Source organism: Ilyonectria robusta (genome assembly GCF_021365365.1).
Source record: "Ilyonectria robusta strain PMI_751 chromosome Unknown BGZ61scaffold_50, whole genome shotgun sequence".
NCBI lineage: Eukaryota > Fungi > Ascomycota > Sordariomycetes > Hypocreales > Nectriaceae > Ilyonectria > Ilyonectria robusta.
In genome coordinates this window covers 27,750-51,269 of record NW_025764484.1, presented here as the reverse complement: position 1 = coordinate 51,269, position 23,520 = coordinate 27,750, and the positions used below count along the sequence as shown (strand labels likewise).

The window sequence follows — 23,520 nt, the reverse complement described above, 5'->3', positions numbered from 1 at the left end:
CGCACGAGCAAATGAAGCTTGTTTGTGAAGTGTGAACATCCATCCTGCAGGAAGCCAACCAAACCCTCATCCCTTCCTGCAAGCTGGCAGTTCAATTGTAGCAGATCAGAATTTGCTCCGAGCAAGATTTTACATAGTCTCTCCTTCTTCCACGTTCTGTCTTTTGGAAGTCTATTGAATCACCTTTGATCTGTCCACTTTGGACATGAAAACGAAGCGAAGCAAAAGATCATTCCCGCCATCACTGCCTCTGCCTCCAGCACCACTGCCAGCCATTGATGACTTGAAGGTTGAAGAACCTACTGTTCAATCCACCACTTATCTAGAAGTCCCATCCCATCTCACAATGGCACCTCAAAAGTTTGAGAGGTTTCTCTCCGCATTGAAAGAGTATGGTAGGCCGTCTAGCATCAATTGCGCCTTCTAATACAGTTGCCAGCTACTACAACACTGGTGCTCTCTCCGATGTTGTTGTTGCCTGCGATGACCAAGAGTTCAAGGTCCACGGGGTGATCTTGTCCGCCCACTCGAAATACTTCGCAACAGCACTGAACGGCAACTGGAAGGTACGCCAGATTCTCAGAAGTCCCTTCATCCCTTCAAAAATGATTCGCTACTTATAGTCTTGAAGGAAAGCTCCGAAAAGAAGATCGAATTGAAGATTTCGATGCAAGTGTCGTGGAAGCGATGCTTCGTTTCATGTATTCATTTGACTACAGCAACATCTACGGCACGTCAACTATGGTGTACGACGCCCAAGTCTACCAGATTGCTGACAAGTATGACGTTCTGGCGCTTAAAGCCCATTCCAAGGACAAGTTTGGCGTCGCCATCACCACTGGGTGGAGCATGGATGATTTCCCACTTGCCATTACCATAGTGTACGAATCCACACCTTCTGCAGATAGGGGACTTCGCGACTTGGTTGTGGAGACCTCTCAGAAGAACATTGACAAGCTCCTTGGGCACGATAGCTTCAGTGAACTTCTCAGGAAGACTCCTGATTTTGCAGCCGATCTGATTCCTTTTTTATGTGGCAAGTTCTCAACACATCGCTATGAATGTCCTTCATGCGAACACCAATTTCGCGGTGAGTTCTCGGGGATGGGTTACCACTGTCCAAACTGCTCCCGACAGTGTCCAGACTGGGACTCTCACCAGATTGAGGGATAAGTCGAGCTACGTCGACTGAGACGGATCAGAATCGGCCAGCCAAGCTAGGTTGTATGTAGCACAAACAGGTTAATCTAGTAGGAAATTGCGACTTAGGTTTTCAACACCACAACATGAATTTCCAGCCTTCTGTAGATTTATTGAATATATACCATGCACCACCTACCAATGACTAACACCCACCAATGACTAGCGTAAAACCACCTGCTGCCCACACAAACTCTACAACTTCACTTACACCGCACTCGGCCACATATGAAGCTATTCACAAGCTGAAACTTGTGCTGCATAATTTTATGCATCGTGTTTTGTATCACGTATTTTCTTTTCCGAACGCCACCAATTTTACGAACCTCCTGAAGCACAGGGTTCAAAGCCACTCCACGAAAACCCACATATGGACTCACATATGGATCCATATCAAATACACTCCATTCCATCAGACCCAGTTGTGGATTTACTCCCACTCCACGGGAGCCAGGCCACAAGTGGAAATTGTGGAATGCAGTGGATATTTCCTTAATCTTAGCGGAGGTTTACAAATACCACAGAACCCCTAGTTAATAGGTTGACTTTAAAGTATTTGCTAACTAATATGCCAGGTTTAAGACAACGCATACCTGTTCCCTACCGGTATCAAGCTACCTGGAATGTCTGTTCGGCTGTTCCTATGATGCTGCTCGCGACCGCAGCTGCCTGGCTGGCAGAATAAAGAGCTGCACAATCCGGTGTATTTCCTCATGGGGGACGCGATCCTCAGATAATTCTCATCAATTGGCTGATGTTATTAGACCTTCGACTATGTGGGTTTTAATTGTCTGACAATGCCAATGCGTCCGACTACCGGTACTTTGGCTCATTTCTGACTGGTGACAAATCTTCAGCTGCAATATCGTATCACAATGGCCGACTACCAGCCCGATTCTCGACCAGGTACTCTCGAGCCCTCTGCGCAAGGGAAATCGACGGCGGCGATCCCCAAACGAACAGAAGAAGACGAACAACGGCTATTTCGCTTGTTCAGAGGCTGGACTTTGTCCGAAAGAGATGGCCACACGCGTCAATGGGTCTACCGGTTTGGGTACGACATTCAGAATACAGCAACGAAGGAACGCCGCTGGGTCTGTTGTATATGTATCAAACGGAAGGATCCGAGGCCGAAGAATTACAACTATAAGGGCCTGCAGAACGCTGAGAGCCACTTGTTCAAGAATCACAACAGCATAGTCGATCCTTCAGGTAAAAGGCAGGCCCTGAAATCTACTGTTGCAACACCCGCCCGCTCAATTGCTACGTTACTTCGATTGAATCCAAAGGTCCCCCGCGATCAAGAAATAACGAATCTATTAATCAAGTGGTTTAATAAAGCCGCGTTTCAACAGATGATCGTAAACTGGATCGTCAACACGAATCGATCGTTCACCACCGCGAAAGATCCTGACCTGCGAGCGATCTTCGAATATCTCAACCCTTCTGTTTCCATTACGGAAGCTCACATATCCGATGTAACGGTGCGCGCGATCGCCGAAAGAGAATTCAACGCGAATAAATCGGCTGTACGAGAGACGCTTCGGAAGAGCCCAGGCCAGATCCATATCCAGTTTGATGGATGGCGATCCGGGAACAGGCATGCTCTTTACGGCGTTACTTGTATATTCAGGGATCTGGATAACAGGCCCCGAAAGTGCGTTCTCGGCCTTCCGGAGCTACTAGGCCGGCACACAGGCGAGAATATCGCTGAGCAGATACTCGACATCGTCTGGGAGTTCGAGATTGGGGATAAGCTGGGCTACTTTACGCTGGATAACGCCTCGAATAACAAAACAACGATGGAAGAGCTGGGCCATGAGCTAGGATTCGACTGGAAGAAGCGCTGGGTTCGCTGCATTGGCCATGTTGTCAATATAGTGGTGAAACACGTGCTATTTGGCCAAGATCCAAACGCGTTCGAGCAACAGATCTACGATGGCCAATTGACGGCGGCGAGGGAACATGAGCAGTGGCGCAAAAGGGGTCCAGTGGGTAAATGGCATAACTTCGCTGTGGTAAGCCGATTTTTTTCTTATTTTTACTACATTGTTTTCTAACTTTCCTGTTTTCTGGCTTATTTTAACTGTATTTGCAGGAGGTTAACAGATCCGATATCTGGACCGACGTTCTTAAAAAATTCCAGCTGGTTGAATCCCAACTATCCGACGATCCAGCGACCCAAAGCCATGATCCTGTTGGCGTTGTATTAGATAATGCTACCTGTTGGCTTTTCCAGCTAGCCATGATCGACCGGGCTCTTGTTTTGCAGCCGTTTACGACCCTTTTATCCAGCGAGCGTTGAGTGAGTGGAACAAAGCGAATCTTACGAAAAGTGGCTCCGTTAGGAAGGGGGCCAGGATGCCGTTCTTTTTGAAGGAAGAGAACCGGATTTCAAGCAGCGACTGGCGTGTGCTCCAGGCGCTGTGCGATATCCTACTAGACTTTCAGCTAGTAGTTAAAGCCTTGGAGGGCGATGGACAGGGGAAACACCAAAAGCAAGGTCAAGAAGATGAGATTGAGCTTCTATTATCTGGTAAGTCCTGGCTGGATGGAGTCAGTCTGTAATTGGTATGGCTAACCGAGTCACGACTCGAAGGTACAAGCTGGGATCTTCTTCATGCGTACGAATATCTTCTCGAGTCCCTCGAATCCGCCAAAAAGATTGCCGTTGGCCTCCCTGACTCCGGGCATCTCGCCGTTAATATTAACCTAGGCTGGATAAAGCTCGATGAGTATTATCAATACCTCAACGACAGTCCTGTGATCTACGGCGCGGCGGCTCTCCATCCTGCTTACCGCTGGGCATTATTCGACGATCTGTGGGGTGATGATGCTAATCGGCGGACGTGGATTATCAAAGCCAAAGCGATTATTCAGGATCTGTGGGAATGCGAATACAAGGACTTATTTTCTGAAGATCAAGACTCTGATTTACCTGCAAGTAAACGTCTTAAATCCTCAAGGAACAATTTTACAGCCTGGCGTAACAGTAAACGAGGGCTAACTCTTCAGAATCAGGCTATTGGCGAATCCGCCGGGGCATCTCTTTCGTCATTGTACAGAGGGTTGGATCACGATGAGTACGATCAGTGGCAACGCAATATCGACGATTCTGACGCCCTCGTTACTGACCCATACGAATACTGGCACACCAGGCGGCTCAAGTACCCCAAATTGAGTAGGATGGCCCTGGATTTACTGACTGTGGCCCCTATGTCAGCAGAGTGTGAGAGGTTATTTTCAGTGGCCGGGCAGATGGTTACGAGGCTTAGGAATCGGCTAGATGCTTCAACTATCGGCCTGTGCCAGACTTTACGCAGTTGGCTACGTGCAGGATTGATCGGGCAGTTGGATCAGATACTGACAGAACCTTCGAGGGAATAATAGCAATATGCTAGGGGTTGAGTTATACAAGGGAGTAAATCCCTTGCTCGTCATGTGGAAATCCTTTCCACATTGTGGATTCACATCCATAATGGATCCATATCCATCCATTCCACCGCCGTGATCTTAGTCATCATCCACATCAATTCCATATCCTCGAATGTGTAGTGGAGTGTAGTGGCTTTGAACCCTGAATTCGCGTTGTCAGATATCACGGTTCCAACTCGATCCTGAATATCCCAGTCCCTGACGACTTTCTCGAGCGTATGAGCGAGGTTCTCACTGTCATGAGAGCCCAATTGACGACGGAGGGCAATAAAGACGTTCTGCTGCTTGCCCTTATTATCGATAAACTGCGCATGGACCGCCATCATCGCGAACCTGTTCGGTGATGTCCAAAGATTGAAGCTAAGATGGATCTTCGTGATAGCTTCACGAAGTTGTTGACGAATCTGCACCTTCTTTAACGTGAAGATCTTATCGAGGTCCCGTCGAACAGTGGACCTACTCCAAGGCACTTGTGCTGCTAGGTTGGCATCTAGCGTCATGAAGACCTGCTGTAGATATTGATTGGATACTGTCGAAAAGGGAAGATCTGCATCAACCGTAAGCCCGACGTTGAGGTCTCGAATACGCTCAATCGTCGATCGAGGTACTGACGAACGTCCAAGGCGAGGTCGTTTAGAAGTAGCATCGAGGCTAGTCGATGGAAGACCTTCCTCGGCTGGCGATATCACTCACGTGGCGAAACTTGACATGGAGATCAAAGGGCATAAGGAGAAGATGCTCTTCTACGTGACGAAGCTCGGGAAGTACGACATCATCCTCGGAAAGCCTTGGTTGACTGATCACAACCCTGACGTTAATTGGAGCGAGAACATCGTAACCTTCAAGTCTGATCACTGTCGAACGTACTGTTTGGTAAAAGGATGCTACCAATTGCCAGTCCCTGGAACCCGCCCTCTGTCAATTTCGGCTACTTCGTCAACGCTTCCACGCCCATCACTTCCCCGGAGAATTGGCGCAGCCGCGTTTCATTGGCTAGCTCAAAAGCATGATGTGGCTATATTCTCACTCTCACTTTACGATATAGACAGAAGACTAGCGGAACTCGGTGTAATCACCGAAGTGTCCACATTTGCAGAAGCCAGAACACCCCGATTCTTCTCCACGAACCCCTCTTCCGGGCACTGGATGAGCCCAAGCACCCGCGGGTCTATCAACTTGATCGAGGTGGAATTTGTTGGGTTCCCAAGGGCTACTTGGGGATTGCCATGCCCCTACACGAGAAAGACATCGACATAACACTTATATCATACCGTGGAGCATCATCGTGCAATCACACATGGCAATGGATCATAAATTATAATTGACGCAAACTGGTATCAAGGCAGAAGCTCGACTCAAATTTGTCATGATGTTACTCTAGCTACGAGAACCACTATCGATCATACATCGCCTCAGTCAGGTCTCATACGCCACCTGATCAAATCACAGCTTCAAGCGTCATGTTTTCAGCTAAAGTCTCGTGGCTCTAGTGCTTGGGAGACCGCAGAGCAGCGTTTAATCCATGGACCAAGTTGTCGACTCGCAACATGCCTTCATCGAGTGGCGGAGGATGTACCGTCCACATTTAGGTGCGCGCATAGATTGAAGATATGAATCAAGTGCATTAGACGACAAGAGAGTATAGTGTTATACGTACAGGCAATCCGATCGCTACTCCGAGGTATATTTAAGCTCACTATCCATGTAGGAAGCGGCAACGAAGTCACTTGATCTGGAGGAGGAAATAGATTATGTTGTCGCCTTACGGACCCGCCTTGAGATGCTTCAATTGCGAGACTGCATTAGGCATAGCCGCCGCCGGAGGCTGAATCGAGACAGCAATAGATCGAGGTGAAGATATATACATGATCGTCAGTTATCGCACGGTCATGGATGCCAGTATTCGCCAGGCGTCAATTATGGGAGTATTCATGCTTGTTCAGTTGTTCTTGCGCCATCAAGACCCGATTCGATCCGAGGCCAAAGGTCCAAGCCCGCAGGACCCAGCCTTTCCTCCTCCCACCATAACAGCAACAATAACAGCAAAAACAGTGTTGACTTTGTTGAATGCTCTGCCCGTCTTGCAAACACCTCCATTTCTCGCATTAAACTACCTCTAGCGATCTAAAAGCTTGCCATCGAACCTTCCATCTCCCCCCCGTCCCGGCCGTCCTTGAAGCACCTCAGTTTTACGACATTAACTACTAGGACGACTTTGGTTTAGCAGTTAGGAACCGATCAGACCGTTATATATAAAGCGAAGACGAATAATTCGCTCTGCCTCAAGTTAAACTTCAGTCGTCATCGTCATAGTGATTCAAGTATCTCTGGTATACAACTTCAACATGTGCCCTATCGCAATGGAACGCATATTCCCTATCTTCCGATTTGGGCTCATACACAGACTCTAGGTCCACCAGTACGATATGGTCTTGTACGAGGATAAAATTGTCCAGTTTGATATCCTCATAACCCAAGCCGAATACATTAAGCTCATGGAACGCGATGTCGACGAGTTTCTTGAACTTCTCGGGCTCGAGAGGTGGCCGCTGCTGTTCCCACGGCAAGATGCCGACCACCTCTGAGAGTATAAGCGTGCGACCTCCTTCGGATTCTGCCTCGCCGTAGAACTTGGGTATCACACGGCCTTGTAGACTTTGTAGTCTCTCATACATATGCTTCTCATTGTCGAATTCCTCAAGCCAGCCTGGCTTAGCCGTTTTGAGCACAACGCGATCGGGGAGGAAGAAGCCGGGGAAAATCGCTGCAATTAATTGTTGGAGGAAAGCAGGGAGCGATAAAATTAGCGCTATAATAGTACGTTCGAAAGGATCGCGGATAATCGATAGACGTAGGACATTTAGGTGTTTATTGTCGTTTGCTTCGCCGATGGCCGAGACAGTGCTATACCCTAAGCGAAACTTGGTAAGGAGGAGTTAGCTGCGAAAACTAAGTACGAGAGGGGGTTCGAACCTTGATGCGATGTGTATTTGCATCGATGCTATCGACATCGTCAACACCATCCATGATTGCTCGCTGGCGTCGCTTGCCCAAGAGCGAAAAGTTGATTTCGGGCGAAAAATGGGGTTAAGTTTACCTCAGTGCCTCAGGCCACACTGTGAAGGCCGCGGCTATGCGCGCTTACTAAAGCACGCTAACCCGATCAGGTAATGCCTTCACAGAGGGCCTGAGCGCTTTTGGCCAAATTTTGTGTGGCGTTGTCGTTCGTCGCTTCCTAATTCGCGCAACGCGGTACCATTCGTCACCAACACCGATTACGCCAAAGATACCCTCAACTGTCCTTGGAAATTGCAGTTGGTTCTGCGTATAAGTCTCTGCTACTGACAGTGATGCTACATACCCCTTTACGTTGCCCCGATCCTGAGTCATTAACCTCGACATTGGCAAACCTCCTTAACTTCCCTCCCCGTGACGGCCAGGTAGAAGCAATACGGAGACTCGCTGTCGACCAGCAGGATCTAATCTAATTGCACCTACAGGATGGGGCAAGAGCGCTGTATTCCAGGCGGTTCCGGCCTTGCGGGGCGGCATTTGCCTCATGATTATGCCCTTAAACCTGCTTGAAGAGGACCAGGTCAGTCGGTGGCGAGGCACAGAGAAAATTATGGGAAACAAGGAAATGGCTAATCTTGACAATAGGCCAAGTCTATTTCTCGAATACCCTGCTGCCGGCCTTGCGTATTAAACGCCCAGTCGAACAAAGCCGCGTTGCTCAACGAGATCCGAATCGGCAAATACACGCACGGTAGGAGTTCTAGGCCGACAATTACCAACCAAATATCATGGCTGAACAGAAGGACCCAGTGCTTCTGAGTCCAGAAATTGCACTGTCAGAGCGATTTAAGACGGAGGTCCTATATGATCAGGCCTTCCAAGACCACCTCGTGTTGGTGGCCATCGACGAATTACACGTGGTCAGCGAGTGGGGTCTGCATTGGAGGAATCGATATAGTCAATTGGCGTTGTTGCGTCACACGGTTAGTAGACGCGTGCCTTGGTTTGGTTGCTCTGCGACACTCGATCCAGTTACGTTGGCTGAGGTTCGAGATCTCAGTGGGTTCGATCCTTGGGTTCACATTCAACGGACCTCCATTGACAGACCCGACATAACATTCGCAATTCAACCAATTCAGCATCCGGCAAACAGCTTCCGCGATCTAGAGTTCCTTGTTAAACCGGTACAGGGAGCAACCGAGGAGGCTGTCATGAAGAGAAGGGAGAATAGGGCAAGAGAGGCTTTCAAGCGTGGAGGTGGGGTGAGTGCTGCTCAGGCAGTATTAGCCAGCACTCGACATCAACGGATGGAAGCAGGATCCGACAGCCGTGCCTGTTGCAAGGCAATTCTGAAGACCATAGTCTATGTCGACTCGATAACGCAGATCATGAAGGCGGTCAGGGTGCTGAGAATGCTCCTGGTTAGAGCAGGTTGCTCAGGGATGGCTGCCATTGACGCCGTCCAGGCATATCATTCACAGCTTTCAGACTCCGATAAGAGGCGTATAGCTACGGAGTTCGAAAAGACGGACTCAGAGAGCGTCTCGGATAGCTCAATCCATCGTGTCATCGTTGCCACAGACTCCATGGGAATGGGTATTGACAATCCAGATGTCCGGCTCGTCGTTCAGTGGGGCGTCCCAGCGAGCATGGGTGCTCTATTGCAGCGAGCAGGCCGAGCCGCACGAGGTACGGAAATCTTGGGTGACTTCGTCTGGTTAGTTCCGCCCTGGTGTTTTGGGGAAAGGACAGAACACTTATCACTTCGGTCCATCAAGAAGCGCACCTCGGAGCACGAGAAGCGATCCGCTTTACCACGAGGCATATGGGAGGTAATCAATCGTTCAACTTGTATCCGGAGAGGCATCCTTGAGTTCTTCGGAGAGAACTGCTCATCATGGACTCGTCCGGCAGAGACAGCTTCTTGCTGCAGCAAATGTACAGGCTACGGGGTTAGGTTACCTACCAGCAAGGCAGGACAGCTTGTTAGGGTTGTTCAATCCCAAAAGCACGTCACGGAAGCGGTGAAATTGGCATTGGTCGAGTGGCGAGAGGCAAAGGCCGCAGACGTATTGTCTTCAACGCTTATGACAGATGCGCTAGCCGAGCTTCTCCTTCCGGATAAAGCTGTAACCATGATATCAAGGACGGCTGCAACGGTTACTTCTATCGCTTCATTAGCACACGCAGTGAACGGGGAATGGAGTGATTTGGCTTCGTACGGAAAGGAGGTCCTCGACGTCACACAGAACGCGTGCCTTTGGGCAACACTCCAAAAGCTCAAACTTAGCAGGTAAAATTGTGAGACGTCATTTCCTTTTACTCCTCGTCGGCATGATCTAGTGCAAAAAAATGGCCTAGTTCCTCATCGATTTCAGCGTCTTCTTCTTCCTCTCCGTCGCCTAGTTCTTGTTCATCACCCTCCAAGTAATCGTAGTTGGCGCTGCATGCCGTTCTGTTGAACTTGATTATCGCTTTGCCGGCGATGCGCTGTGCCCCTGCTGCCAGAACATCCGTAGCTTTATGCTTGACTGTCCGTCCCTTGTGCAGTGCAATTGACCCGCTGTGCGACAAGCGTTGAGCCATCACCCTGATGTCAAGTTCTGCCGATTTCTCTGGATGCTCGCTATTGCGAACAATACAGTAAAAGGACTCTGTCCGTTTGGCAAGAGCAGCAAAGAAGTCAGTATTTAGAGAACAGTGCTTGAAGGGATAATCCATCGTGAGGGACGATCCACGTTTGGCGTTGAGAAGGTTCTTGAGTGTGCCATTGTGGAATTCCACAAGCCTGTCTGTCTCATACCAGCTATCCTCCTTGCCTCGGCGATTGACAAGCCCATTTGCAAGTATCGCGCGCTGCAATTGCGGAGTGGCAGCACGCGTTGACGTGAGACGGTGGAGGTACAACATCTCATAGGCATACCGGGACTGTCCTGAGCCATGGAAGTACAGGCAACAGCGGTCGATGGTTCGACGCAAGAGACCGAGATCAGCATGCTTGATCGAGTACTTTAGAAGCAGGTAGGTCTGCGTGTGCTGCAAGAACAGGACGTGGTTCCGAAGCTCCTCATCATCAGTCGAGCGGGCATATTTGCCGTACGAGTCAACAATCTGATCGAGAAGTCGCGAGAAGGTTCCTGCATCGTGAGCAGCTAGCATTCTAGTGATGTCTTCGAACTCGAGGTTCCCCCACTGTCCAAACTGAGCAAGCTTGTTCATTAGCAAGGCGCACACTCTAGCCTGGAAGCTATGAATGATCAGCTGCTCCAGGGCGTAGAAGTCAGATTTGGATTTGCTGATCTTCTTCCTGGTCCAGAAGTTCATGGCATCATGCAGCGTTGATTGATCGCTGCCTGGGCCTCCGAAATGCAATCTGGATATCATGTACAGGTAGTTCATGCGGAGATGGAAGAGCGCCGGCACTGGCAGCGCCCATTGCAGCCTGTCGTAGGGTCGCTCAGCTTCTTCTCTGCGTTGCTTGATCGAGCGAATCCGCTGTGTAGTCTTCTGGTCGCCGTAGATGAGAAATAAACGCTTCTCGAAGGCGGAGTCGGGTAGGTGGTATTGATGTTGGAAGATATTCTCCAGAATCAGAATATTACCAGCATTACTGCTCTCGTCATGTGGGATGGGACCGAGCGAGCAATGGACAGTCTTGACGGGTTCGAGAATATCGACAACAGGCATTGTTGGACGCTGCCTCTTTACAGCGTCCGGGACGGCGGTCGAGAAGATTTTGTTTATGGCCTCGTAGGCAAAGTATCGTGATATCTACTGTGGGCCGTTGCCAATCAGTATAGGCCATGGACATGGTATGGTGGACCATGACGTACCTGACGATAAATATTGTCATCTCGATTACCAGGGGCTAGGAAGACATCGCTGGCGCACATTTCCGCCCGGGGATCAAGCATGTCTTGTCGCAGCCCACCGGGCGGCATTTCAATGCCGTGAATGACCTGGCCCGTTGTCACCGAATGGAAGGTGCCTTGGTGATCAACCCTCTGTTCCTTGACGCCTTCCATTGTCTCGAAATTATCATACGCCGTTACGACATCGTCACTCTGTCCCATTCTTTCCACTTGTATCACTGCTTGAGTTGACTGTTCTTTGATGGCTCGGACGACAGTATCGTAGCTGACGACGAGTCCAAGTCGAGCGAGGAGCTCTAGTTGCTGACGCTTCACGCCTTTAGAATGCAGGTAGAGACCCAACGCCTTCTGAAACCCCGTGCAGGTGTGTTGCCGCTGAGAGAAACAGAGGATTGATATGATGGCGACAATTCGAGCAACTGGTTCTTTTTGGCGCTGATATTTCCGTCGAGATTCGGGCGCCATGATATCTCTTATAAGCTGTAGCAACAGAGGCGCTTCGCTTTGCATTGTATTTAGCGTTTGGTCCATGTCGAGTGCGTCGAATTCTTCGTCCTTGGGAGTGGGATCGAATTTGTTAAATGGCGCCATTGTACCTAGTCTTTCCACCTCTTTCCGCAACTCATTGTTGCCCAGATCCAATGTCTCAATGACAGACAATCTGCCATCACCCCCGAGTTGATCCGCGTCGCCAAAGTAGGATTTTAGGACTTCGGGGTCCTTGTAGACCGCTGTTACGAAGGCAGTCCTTCGACGAGTATTGTTAGGACCTTCAGCAGAAGCTAGCGCCTTGACAAAGTCGGTCACACCCCAACGGAGCTCTTTCCGCATGAAATTGCATACCATGTCTAGCTTCTCGCTCTCCGAGCGGGGTGAGCGTCTGCGACTGTTGTCGACGTGTGGCAGCGAAGAGCTAGACTTGCCACCTTCAGCTGTGGTCGCAGTCGACGAATCTTCGAATGTCATGTCCAGATGATATGAATTGTTGATGGCGGCACCAATTGACTGCAAGTACATTGGGTTTCTGTTGAGGAGGATTGAACGACCGGAAAAGATTAGGAAGCGACAACGCCACACAAAATTTGGCCAAAAGCGCTCAGGCCCTCTGTGAAGGCATTACCTGATCGGGTTAGCGTGCTTTAGTAAGCGCGCATAGCCGCGGCCTTCACAGTGTGGCCTGAGGCACTGAGGTAAGGTTAAGTCAAGGGTGTTGATCACGTGCCATATCGCCACCTTGCCCCTTCGGGTGTTTTAGTCATGTACCTGTCAGACGGAAGGGGCAGGTCAAGGCTAGCAGTACCTGCACCGCGGGGGGTGCAAATACCAACCACGTGACTCGTGCACCGCCGGGGGTGCAACCAAGATCCGTTATCTAAGAGGCATTTTTGGCCTTTGATAACATCCCTACTGCAAATTGGCCCTCAATTCAATGATCAACAGCTTCTACGGTATTGATTCAACTTGCCGCGCCTTTCTCCTGCTACAATGAACCCAATTGAGGCTCCCCGTTCCTTCCCTGAGGATGCCCTTCCTCCTGAAGGCCAATATGCCTCACGGGAGGAAGTCCGTATAGCAATCAATGCTTGGGCAGCGCCACGAGGTTATGCCTTTGTGATCGGAAGATCTAGAATGACTCCCAGTAGAAGAAGTATAGTTACCTTCATCTGTGACCGTGGAGCAGGGCGCACTCCTGCCTACAAGACCGGAGAGGAACAGCAGCGGAATTCACGCCGTACGGGATGCCGCTTCTCTGTCATAGCAAAGGAAAGCATATGTAAGACCGTGTGGAGTCTGAAGCATCGTCCTGAGGCTGGCTTTGATCAACACAATCACGAACCAAGTCACACTCAACGGGAACATCCGATACTTCGTCAGCTATCAGACCTGCAGGAAACAACAGTCCAACAACTCGCCAATGCCGGCATTGCGCCAAAGGAGATCAGATCCAATTTGCACACAAACTTACCTACACTTGCCACACAGCAAGATATCTACAACTGCATTGCACGAGGCAAAGGGGCCCAATAGGTGCGCACCCGGATGCGCATTTAGATATTTTTACGTTTTAAATTCTACAAAATCAATAAAATTCGTTAGAAATTATAGAAAAGTTTCTATAATACCTATTATATTATACTTATTTATATAATTTACTTTTATTACTATATATTAAATGTTTAAACAGTTATAAGCTATTTAAACTTGCGCTTAGTCATCATTTGTCAAATTGGCGCACCCGGGTGCGTGTGACGGTCAAGGTTCCCAACGTAGTAAACCGTAACCTGACTGGTTTATGTTGGCAGTTGGAACGGGGCGTGGCGTGCTGAGCGTAGGGTTTCGTATCACGTCTGATAATGTCAAGAAGTGTTCTTGAGTAATCAAATTGTATTGAAAGCTGGAGAGCTATCTAGACATGGGAGAGTGCAAACGAGTGAAGCTATATACTATTCTGATTTGCTTGGTCGATCATGGTCGAACGCGTTCTCGTTCGACCTGTTCGACCATTTAAGGTTAAGGTTTCATTTTTGGTCGAACGTGGTCGAACGCGCTCTTGTTCGACCAGTTCGACCACACACCACTTCCATCGGGGTCTGTTTGTTCCGTTCCGAGCTCCGCCGTTTCCCGTTCGTACCCGGTTGATCTCCCTGGGTCGTAACAGTGCGCCAATACCCTCATTCCAGTTTGAATAATTAAAATAAAATTTTTAAAAAAGTATTAAAAAATATAAAATGATTACAGTAGTATATTTATTATATCAAGTGGATGTAACAGGTCGGATTGCGTGGCGGGTTTTCGGAAAACCCCGCTAAAAACCGCCAAGCCCTTGACATCACCAAAAAGGACTGTAATTTTTACGGATCTCGGTACTCATCAACGACCAAGGCCTGCACGGGCATAAAAATAGGATAAATAGGCTCGTCTAATTGAGCTGAACAAAATGACACCTCGCTCGAGCCGTGCAGCCGTCTCGTTGTTGATTTGCACGCGTTTCTGGTCATCGTCTTTATTTTCAAGTTATGACCGTCTATGGGGGTGGTTTACAAGCCCTAAAAGGCCGCCAATTTTAGTGCACTTTTAGGGGGTCTAGGCTCAACACTATGAGCAAAAAAGTCGTGATAGTCGGCTCAATTCAGGGGTAACTAGCAAAACAGTCGCAAAAAGACAGCCAAAAACTCCACGTTTCACGGCTCTGGCAGCCATCTCCGGTCCAGATCCCCGTTCTTTATAGCCTTCCGCACCTTATCAAGAGACCAGTTGGCGCACAGCTCCTCAATTCGCATGACAACGAGTGAGTGTACGCCGACGTCGCGCTCGCCCCCCCGCTCTCGCGCCTTCTGCGCGATGAAGTCGATTATCGCCTTCCTGCTGCAGAAGACGGACTTCTGGTGTTTGGGGCGCCAAGCAGAGCCATAGTCGGCCTCCAGGGACTCGATAGAAGGCATGCCGGCCCTCCCGTTCTTCCACACGGTCCACAGATCGCGAACGCTTCTAAGGTCTAAAGGAAACTCAAAGAGTGGTATTTGCGGCTCATCCGCCACCGCCGCTCCGGCCGGCGGCGGCAGACGAGACGCAGGGGAGGCTCGGCCAACGGCTCCCTGCTCTTCCACAAGCGTAGGAGTGGCGGGGAGAGGAGCGGCGGCCCGCAACGAGGGAGCCGGCGTCGTCAAACGTGCCGGCGCGCCGCGGCGCCCTCGTTTCGGCATTTCCAACCGCTGTGAGACCGTACTAAGCCCAGGGCTGATCGTGACAGTATAGTTGATTTTGGATAGCTCAAGTATCTGTCTCGACAGCTTATTAAGCTCTATCGTAAGTTGATAGAACATCCTATCTACTGTTAAGTTCACAGCGAGCTGTTGGCTTTGTAAGGAACGCAGTTTCTCTGCAACGGCAGGGATGGCTCGATCGATAGTGGCCACATAACTCTCTTCCTCAGCCGTTCGGCAGGCGCTTTCAACTTGTAGCGCGAACGCTGCAAAATCACTACTTTTGAAGACTGGATCGCGGAAGACAGGATGCCGGGGATAGAGCTTCCGCAAGAAGACGGTATCCTGTAACAACACTTCGCGCAGCCACAAGCTCGAGAAATGCGCCGGCAGCCTTGTTCGGTTCAACGGCTAAAGAAGCAGTATCGTGTGCTTCTTTCCACCTATCGAGATCGGGCCAGATGCGTCGCAAAAGAGCGAGTGGCGGCTTGATAGTGTCGCGCGCGAGAAAGTAGGAACCTGACCAGTCAGGGTCAAAATCGGCTGAGGACCTCATAAACTCGAAGGGTAGTGATGTAAGGTAGCAACCCATCATCTGGTCACCGTTGTTCCATCTCCCGGCGCGCCGTATCTGTTTTGTATGGAGATCAGCATATAAACGCGGTACGGTAATGCGGACTGAAGTGCGCAGTTGAACGGCCGAGCGGAAGGGCCACTCCAGAGGTTTACGGGAAGCTCATAAAGCCTACCGGCAAAAAAAATCAACACCAAGGCTAAAAAGTCGTGATAGTTCGCAACTATCCGGCGCGCCACCTCATCCACTCGAGATGTAGAAGGCCGCCATACCATTAAAACATGGCCAAATCGGCCGAAAACATAACGAATCGAAAGCTCTTAACACACCTGACCTTCAGGGACGCCTGCCATATCGGCGTTCTGTGCTGCTGCGACCCGGGGAGCGTGCGAAACTTTTGAGGTGGAGATTCCGCACCGGCTGTACAGCTTGCTCGTCCACGACCGCGCCGTTTGGGCTGAAAGCGTCGCCTTCGGATCCGTGGCGGAGCGACGTAAGACCTTGAGATCGTACCACTCCTCACTGCGTTCAAAGCTGGGAAACGGCTCCTTTTCCTCCACCTGCCAACGCCAAAAGAAATAAAACGCCAGCGCCCCGATAAGACAAGACCGCACGTCACGGTGCCGCAGGGCGGCCCCATACTCCATTCTCCCGTGTTGATTCGTCTTGCCCTGGTTCATGACAATCACCAAGGCGTATGTCGGGAACTCCCGGCGCTTCTGGCCCTCATTGGGGAGCTCAAGGCGAAAACAGTCAGGGAGCTCCATCGGCAACCGATTACTCTGCCTCAGGAGCATGTGGTTGCCCAGGAGGAAGTCGACCTGCGTCCGAAAAAGCGCAGAGACGTCGTCTTCGCTCTCCCAGACTGCAGACGTGTGATCGGGGATCTGCGCCGGCGTGTAGACGTCTTTTATCGTGCCCTCAAGGCGGTCGCGATACTCGGACCGCTTGCGGCTCCAGACGACGGCGAGAATGCTCTTCTTCAGCGCCTTGAGCGCGATTCCCTGCGGCCGAGGCGCCGGGTTCATATTCCTGCTCTTCTGCTCCTCATACAGCCTTTGTATGGCCGAGATATAGCCCCGGACCGTGTTGTACTGCAGCCGGAGCTCCTCCTCGTTGAATAAAGGCTCGTCGAGAGCAGGAGACTCTTCTTTTGTAGCCGCCTCGCCGGCAGGCGACGTGGCAACCACGATCGTATCTCCCGAAACGAAGAGTCAGCGACACGGCGTCAAGGAAAGGCCAGCCAAAAGGGGGGGGACCCGGTACCTGAAGCAAGTCGCCGCCTTTTCACGGCGGCGACGTCCTCTACAACGCGGGCGGCAGCCGCCTTGCGCTTCCTTTGCTTTGTCACTCGAACTCCTTTCTTCGGGGCTCGAGTGACGACCTCCTCCTTCATAAACAGGAGTAGTTTGCCCTCATCAACTAGGTCGCCAGGTAGCTGCTGGCCCGGCGGCCAGGAGAGCTTCTTGTTGACCCAGTCTTCAGGGATAGGCGGCCAGTTACTGGCGCACCAGTTCTACAGTGGCGTCAGTAAGTAAATCGAGGGCAGGGAGCAACAATCTGACCTTCCATTCGGCCTGTTTTGGCGCGTAGTTCTTGACCGTGTTCTTGGGCGCCGTCCCCTCCAAGTCGAGCAAATAGAAGTCCATGGCCGCCCGCACGCGAGCATCTTCAATAGCCATAGAATCCATAGTAAATAGATGACAAGATACGGGGTCAGCTGGGCCGGGGAGGGTCGTGGCTGTGGCGCAATTGCAGTGCAATTGAGGTGGATGATGGAGGTGGTGATCGACGCGATTTTGGTGGATTATTTGCGGCCATTTTGGAAGGGCGGCGCATACAAAGGCAAGTCAGCTGACCTTCGCTTTTGTCACTTTTTTTCTATGGCCCCGCGCGTTTGTATGGGGTTTTTCGCGCAAAGGCGAAGGGCCTGTGGGAAGGAGTGACCTTCGATTTCGGGGCTAGTTTGGCGCCAAAATGGGCGGACCCACAGGGTCTTTGAGCGACCGAAAAACCGGTCCACGACCCCCCTGCACCTGTTACACCAATATATATCTCATACACAGTTTTTATAATTATCAGATACGTCAGAGGCGAAAGTTGCCACCTATTGCCACCTATTGCCACGAGGCTTAGCAATCAGCTTCTAGCTGATTCTATACAGAAGAGAAAGGGTATATAAAGCTTGAAACCTCAAGACATAGGGGCAGGAGAGAATACACAATTTTTCACTCTAATATTTGACAATAATTTAATATAAATAAATTGTTAGGTTATTATAGAAAACGTAAAAAAATCTAAATGCGCATCCGGGTGCGCACCTATTGGGCCCCGCAGGTCAAGCCGGGCTGACTAAGGAAGTCGGGGTACATGGGACCCAATAGAGCCACGGGTCCGTACAGCCACGGGTCGGGACCCAATAGAGCCACGGGTCCGTACAGCCACGGGTCCCTACGCTTAGTCAGCAACACCCACTGTAATATTCTCGCCTCACCGCTGACCGCCTATAACCACTCCATCACAACTATCAAGGGCTGCTTCTGTATTTTAATGGGCAAGATTTTGCACCTCTTCTATGGCCTACTATATGACATTTGCTACATGTAGGTAGTCTTTTTGCTGGCTTATCTTGCGGCTCATCTTGTGGCTCATCTTGCCCCTTGTCTTGTCGCTTGTTTTGCGGCCTGGCTTGAGGCTCGTCTTGTGGTTCGTCTTGTGGTTCGTCTTGTCGCTTGTCTTGTGGTTTGCCTTGGGGCTCATGATTGTGTTGACAAAATCGAGCTTCGGTTCGATGTTTAAGAAGCCAATTTCCACTCCATTCTTCCTTGGCTACTATTGAAAATTGGCAGCCAGTGCGAAATCGATTGCATGCGTAGGTAACCGTAAGTCGACCAGACCTTTCTGTAGTTGATCTTCTGGTTATAAATTTATAGCCTCCGATTGCTGCCCAGATATTGAGATCTAGAATAAGATCTTCTTGTGATGAATACCACTGTTGAGGAGGAAGAGAGTTCATTTTGTTAATAGTAGTAAGTAAGGATAGATATGATGAAGTATCAGGCGGTGAAGCAGAAGGGAGACGGAAAAGGCAGCAAGGCAGAGGGTTAGGGTTATGCTGACTAATAGAGGACCCGTGAGTGTACGGACCCGTGGCTCTATTGGGTCCCGGGGTACATAACAAAATCCCGCATCCACAACAACAACAACAACACAGACATCATCACAGCAGCTCGAACACCGTTGATTTGATCAATTGAATAGCCTCACTTTGAGGCCAAATTATCACTATTTTCCCTGTGAATTCTATCACTTTTGAGTACGTCAACTCGGACCGTTATTTTCCCGCTCGCGAGTCCGACACTACCTCACCTCAACATCTCCCTATCAATCGACATGGCAACCACTGTGTCTGCACTTCTCGGCCAGTATCCTACAAACCCAGTCAAAAATACCCTCAAGCATTCAGATAGCAATAAATCATGGGCGAAATCATACCCGCCCATATCTAGGCTCAGAGTCCACACTTCCATCCAAGGGCCGGGCTCAGTTATAGCCAACTTTAACGACGCATTCCTGGGTGAATACAACGATGAGACCCTCAGGCTGAACGAAACCGCACATCCACCAAACTACCGAAGGTGGCGTCTGGACTCAGAAGAAGACGGGATTCAGTGGTTTCATACAGAAATATCTAATGTAGTCCTGAGCGCATTTGCAAGCCATCCCAGCCTCCTCCAGACTTCCCATGAGAAGGCTCTCTCCGAGACTCGCACAGAGCAGACGGTTGATATATCATACTCGGTGTCCCACGGCAAAGAAAGAATGCCTGTTGCTATCGGCGAATTTAAGAGAGGCCTTATAAAACCGGAACAGTGGCAAAACGGGAAGCTCATACACAGCCAACAAATCATCCTTTCTCAGGAGCTACGAGGGTGCGTTCTTCCTCATATCAAGCCCAACTCTTGACAAATATTATATTATCAATACTAAGTTTACACTAACAGGTATGCACACAAATACGCATGCCCCCAGGTCTTTTGTTTTGATAACTACTCTTTCCTTATGCTCCAGTTTAGAGCCAGAAATAAGCATGATATTAAAGACGCTAAATGCGACGTCGACTGCTGGATCCTGCCCCGCGAAGATATGCACGGCTGCTACAGCACCACTCTCCGCTATGCCCTATATCGACTACTAGTTCAAGGCTTCCGCAGATGCCAAGGCGCACGGCCGATGGAAGTTTCTCTCTATGGGATACACCCACATGTGCGCGAGTTCTACAACGGCCAGCCGCTTTGGAAAATCGATGGCAAACTTCACACCCAGCCCGGGGGACATTGCCGTTTAGTCGATCCTACCTGTGGCGCCTTCTTCTGGACGGATTCAGACGGGTCAACTCCGTTACTCGATCAAGACGGCAATGTGGCGCGAGATACAGAAGAGTTTTGGGAGTCGAGCCAGCAACAAACTGAGCCAGATAATAATATATTAGCTGGGGAGGATCTCTATGGGCCCGGGTAGCTTATTTAGTGCGTCTTCAGTATTTAGAACTTGGGATTTATTATATTACTCTTATTGCTATCTTGTAGTTGAACTTAAATTGTCTTATGAACTGTGTCACTATAGCCATACTACTATATCTTAACCGACTCAAACTCATACATGGCAATATGAATATTCACACTGATTTTCTTATAGGGAATTGATATAGCGGCATGACAATTTTGATACAGAGGCATGACTCTTACAGCGGCATGACTTTTACATCATCTGATTCGCCAGATTTCCGTCGACCCCTAGATACATCCTCGCAAAGGCGGTGAAGCCAGCTTCGCTAACAACACCTCCCTTTCAGTGTAGAAGCAATTAGGTCGGGCCAGCCTCCTAGAACAGGTCTTGCCCAGGCGTCAAAATAAGGTCTAGTTTTCCATACAGAACAAGGCCAACTCTATTACGCCCTCGAAGGCAGCTATCTATACCTCTATTTTCTAACTGTTGTACAAGAAAGAACATCCTCGTCGCTCTCAACTATCTCCCACTGACTCCTTCGGCGCCGGATGCTTGGTTGCGTCCTCCGTCTGCTGGCACGTACCCCTGTAGTTCTTCCACTTCCCAGAACAGCTGACTGACCGCGTGTCCGGGGCTGGGATATGGGACTGGCCTGGCTGCTGGCCTGTTGGCAAGTAAGGGTGGGCTGACCCTGTCTTGTCGGCTCTGTCACTGTCGTTTTCGTGGACGTAATTGACCTCTAGGACTAGGGCTTCGAGTTCGACGTCTTTGACTGCTCACCGAGCTCGACGAAGACTCGGACTGGGACATGATGCACGTCCTGATTGTTGACGGTTGATAGACTAGCAGTGTGTAGCTAGCTTGCGGATGGAGAGCTTGATCGTGTCGCGTCAGGTACTAAGGTATGATTGTGGAGAGCTAAGCTCTAGGTACGAGTCAGAGCTGTCGGCAGAATTGTGATGTTCTAACAAAAGAGGGTCCTGTCCAATCAGATGATGTAAAAGTCATGCCGCTGTAAGAGTCATGCCTCTGTATCAAAATTGTCATGCCGCTATATCAATTCCCTTCTTATATTCATATTATATTCAACTTATCTAGCAAAACACATATTCATATAACATATTCATGCATATTCATATAAGGGTTCACGTAATGCCAAGCTACTGCAGTGAAGTGAGAGAAATCCATTGATGTAGCTAATACAGCGCGAAAAACGCTATTAGATATCACCCGCGATAGCCTCTGGATCACACGGGAGACCAATCCCGCCCTCAGCTGAGGGTCTAATATGTCCCTCTCGCAGCCAGTTGCCGATACACTCAATCTTCTCAATGCTCTCAATCAGCAATCGTAGCCTATCCCATCTAGCTGTGCGCTTAGCCCCTGAAAAGGTCCGCTCTGGCTCTGCTGATTCTGCTGGTACAGACAGGATATCGATAGCCATACGGCTAAGCCGTGGGTACGCTGTACGAACGTCCTCACTACACCACCATTGAAGGGGCGTAGTACCCTCTGCAAGTGCGATAGGAGCCTCGGAGATGAAGCTATCGAAATCATCCTTGCCCCGTGTTCTCGCCATCGTCTTATTTCGTAGCTCTAAGCGCATCTTTGAGAGCATCGTATCCTTCTTTCGCTTTAATAAAGCAGGCACAGCCAAGGATTGCTCTGAGAGCTGTATCTCGACATCGTGATTGTACTCTTCCTTCCAGAGACTACGGGCGGCGGCAAACGCACCCTCGTGCCATTCCTCGGGCCAACATTCTTCGATATAGCTCTTGCGTTTAGAAGGATCGAGAAGGAGGGCGGCGGCATATACGGGGACATCCTCGGTCATAGTGTAATACTTATCGAGTATAAACCAGCACATATTGATAGAGTGAATTATACGATCATCGCGATTGCTCGGCTGCGAGTAGTGGGCCTAATTAGCTGATTAGCATGTCGTATAAGCTATAGATAAAGCAGGAAGATGCAAAACTTAGCCGTATACCTTCCACTTTTCGCAGTGTCCTAGGAGAAGGTCCAGCAGCTCAAGTGACTGTGAGATTGATGACATAGCGCCTTCAGCTTCTAACGTGGCCTCATAGAAAGGTTGAAGGAATTCTAGCGTTCTTTCTAGCATTTCCCAATCCCTACTGCTAAGAGTATTGCCTTCGAGATCATTGTCATGTTCAGCAGTAAACTGGATGATCTGTGGCTTCTTCTTTAACGCAATAGTGATAACTCTATGCCATGAGGACCATCTCGTGATATTATCGATACCTAGTTGCTTACCTACAGCATCGTACCACTGATCGTTGTGTAGAGCTGAGCTCCGTATATAGACTGCAAGTGCATGAAGTTTTGCTAGCGCTGGAATACCTTGCCAGCCAGCGAAACGCTCATCGTTGTTGCTGGCTTGCTGATGCGTAGTTGCGGCTCGCTTGCCCCTCGCCTTTATAGATCTTCTCGTGGGCTGCTCCTGCCGCTCTTCCTGCTGTTGTTCTTGCTGCGTCGTGGTGTCCGAACGTGCCGCAATCTCCGCCGGATCCAGCTCATGTAATTGCTGTGAGAACTCCTCTAGCATAGTTGAACCGGGCTCATCGGCAGTAGCTTCGAGTGCAGCCCTAAGAGCTTCTTTTGAGCGGGCGAGAAGGAATGCTTGTAAGGCATGATTGATAATATGGCCGATACAGCGGATTCTACTAAATTATAGCACAGGCAGAGTACCCTCACAAACGCCGTATAGGCTACAGCAGTATTAGCGGCCAAGAGTTAAACTTACACCTGATTCCGCCTCCAAAACCTTTGATAGCTCCCCTAAACAGGTGTCGTTTGATGTAGCATTATCACCTGTATAATAGCCGAGGTTTTGAGCAGTAATATTGAACTTCCATAGCGTACCGGCAATCAACTCAGCCTGCGTAGCACCAGAATAGCTGTATTTGCACTCTGGCAGTCCTAGTAGTGCTTTCTGAGGCCTGAAGTCCTCATCGACCCATTGAACGCATACAGCGAGTACGCCATGGCGATGTGGCGATGTCCAGAGATCAGAAGATATGTGTATCTTCGACTGCATTGTTTGAAGGCTCTCGGCAAGCTGCGAGCTGTATAACGAGTAGTTCGAGTTAATATAGCCCATAGCCTGCTTTCGATCGTTAATGAGAAGATCTCCGATGGCTGGATTACATGCCAGAGCCAGATCTCGCAGCTTAAAGTACTCAACTGCAGA

At 49.8% G+C, this 23,520-nt stretch overlaps 8 protein-coding genes across 8 annotated transcripts; 4 read left to right on the top strand and 4 right to left on the bottom strand.

Annotated features, from left to right (window-relative positions):
* Window positions 1-392: 392 nt before the first annotated feature.
* Window positions 393-1,173, top strand: BGZ61DRAFT_500237 (BTB/POZ domain-containing protein; the record flags this gene model as incomplete). The annotated part of the gene is made up of 2 exons (XM_046251527.1): window positions 393-566; window positions 637-1,173. 2 exons carry the CDS (start codon window positions 393-395, stop codon window positions 1,171-1,173), a joined length of 711 nt encoding a protein of 236 aa, XP_046094894.1.
* A 2,322-nt stretch (window positions 1,174-3,495) lies between these two features.
* Window positions 3,496-3,768, top strand: BGZ61DRAFT_372206 (uncharacterized protein; the record flags this gene model as incomplete). Its single annotated transcript, XM_046242161.1, has 1 exon — window positions 3,496-3,768. A coding segment is annotated over one exon (273 nt), but the record flags the coding sequence as incomplete, so codon positions are not given.
* A 3,161-nt stretch (window positions 3,769-6,929) lies between these two features.
* Window positions 6,930-7,662, bottom strand: BGZ61DRAFT_540888 (uncharacterized protein; the record flags this gene model as incomplete). The annotated part of the gene is made up of 2 exons (XM_046254968.1): window positions 6,930-7,556; window positions 7,609-7,662. The coding sequence occupies 2 exons, from the start codon at window positions 7,660-7,662 to the stop codon at window positions 6,930-6,932; spliced, it is 681 nt and encodes a 226-aa protein (XP_046094892.1).
* A 457-nt stretch (window positions 7,663-8,119) lies between these two features.
* On the top strand, window positions 8,120-8,672 carry BGZ61DRAFT_306582 (uncharacterized protein; the record flags this gene model as incomplete). The annotated part of the gene is made up of 3 exons (XM_046238744.1): window positions 8,120-8,230; window positions 8,296-8,401; window positions 8,461-8,672. Coding segments are annotated over 3 exons (429 nt in total), but the record flags the coding sequence as incomplete, so codon positions are not given.
* A 1,435-nt stretch (window positions 8,673-10,107) lies between these two features.
* Window positions 10,108-10,743, bottom strand: BGZ61DRAFT_308610 (uncharacterized protein; the record flags this gene model as incomplete). Its single annotated transcript, XM_046238777.1, has 1 exon — window positions 10,108-10,743. A coding segment is annotated over one exon (636 nt), but the record flags the coding sequence as incomplete, so codon positions are not given.
* An 869-nt stretch (window positions 10,744-11,612) lies between these two features.
* On the bottom strand, window positions 11,613-12,416 carry BGZ61DRAFT_306759 (uncharacterized protein; the record flags this gene model as incomplete). The annotated part of the gene is made up of 1 exon (XM_046238745.1): window positions 11,613-12,416. A coding segment is annotated over one exon (804 nt), but the record flags the coding sequence as incomplete, so codon positions are not given.
* A 6,568-nt stretch (window positions 12,417-18,984) lies between these two features.
* On the top strand, window positions 18,985-20,392 carry BGZ61DRAFT_434371 (uncharacterized protein). Its single transcript, XM_046243954.1, has 2 exons — window positions 18,985-19,732; window positions 19,805-20,392. Exons 1-2 carry the CDS (start codon window positions 19,194-19,196, stop codon window positions 20,319-20,321), a joined length of 1,056 nt encoding a protein of 351 aa, XP_046094888.1. The 5' UTR covers window positions 18,985-19,193; the 3' UTR covers window positions 20,322-20,392.
* Window positions 20,393-22,026: 1,634 nt separating this feature from the next.
* BGZ61DRAFT_311230 (uncharacterized protein) lies at window positions 22,027-22,227 on the bottom strand (the record flags this gene model as incomplete). Its single annotated transcript, XM_046238811.1, has 1 exon — window positions 22,027-22,227. A coding segment is annotated over one exon (201 nt), but the record flags the coding sequence as incomplete, so codon positions are not given.
* Between the last annotated feature and the right edge of the window lie 1,293 nt (window positions 22,228-23,520).

Excerpts from the sequence above, each read along its gene's own strand:
- BGZ61DRAFT_434371 (XM_046243954.1), top strand. The coding sequence starts at position 19,194 with ATGGCAACCACTGTGTCTGCACTTCTCGGCCAGTATCCTACAAACCCA. Across the intron at positions 19,733-19,804 it reads CTTTCTCAGGAGCTACGAGG|GTATGCACACAAATACGCAT; the intron begins GTGCGTTCTTCC and ends TTACACTAACAG.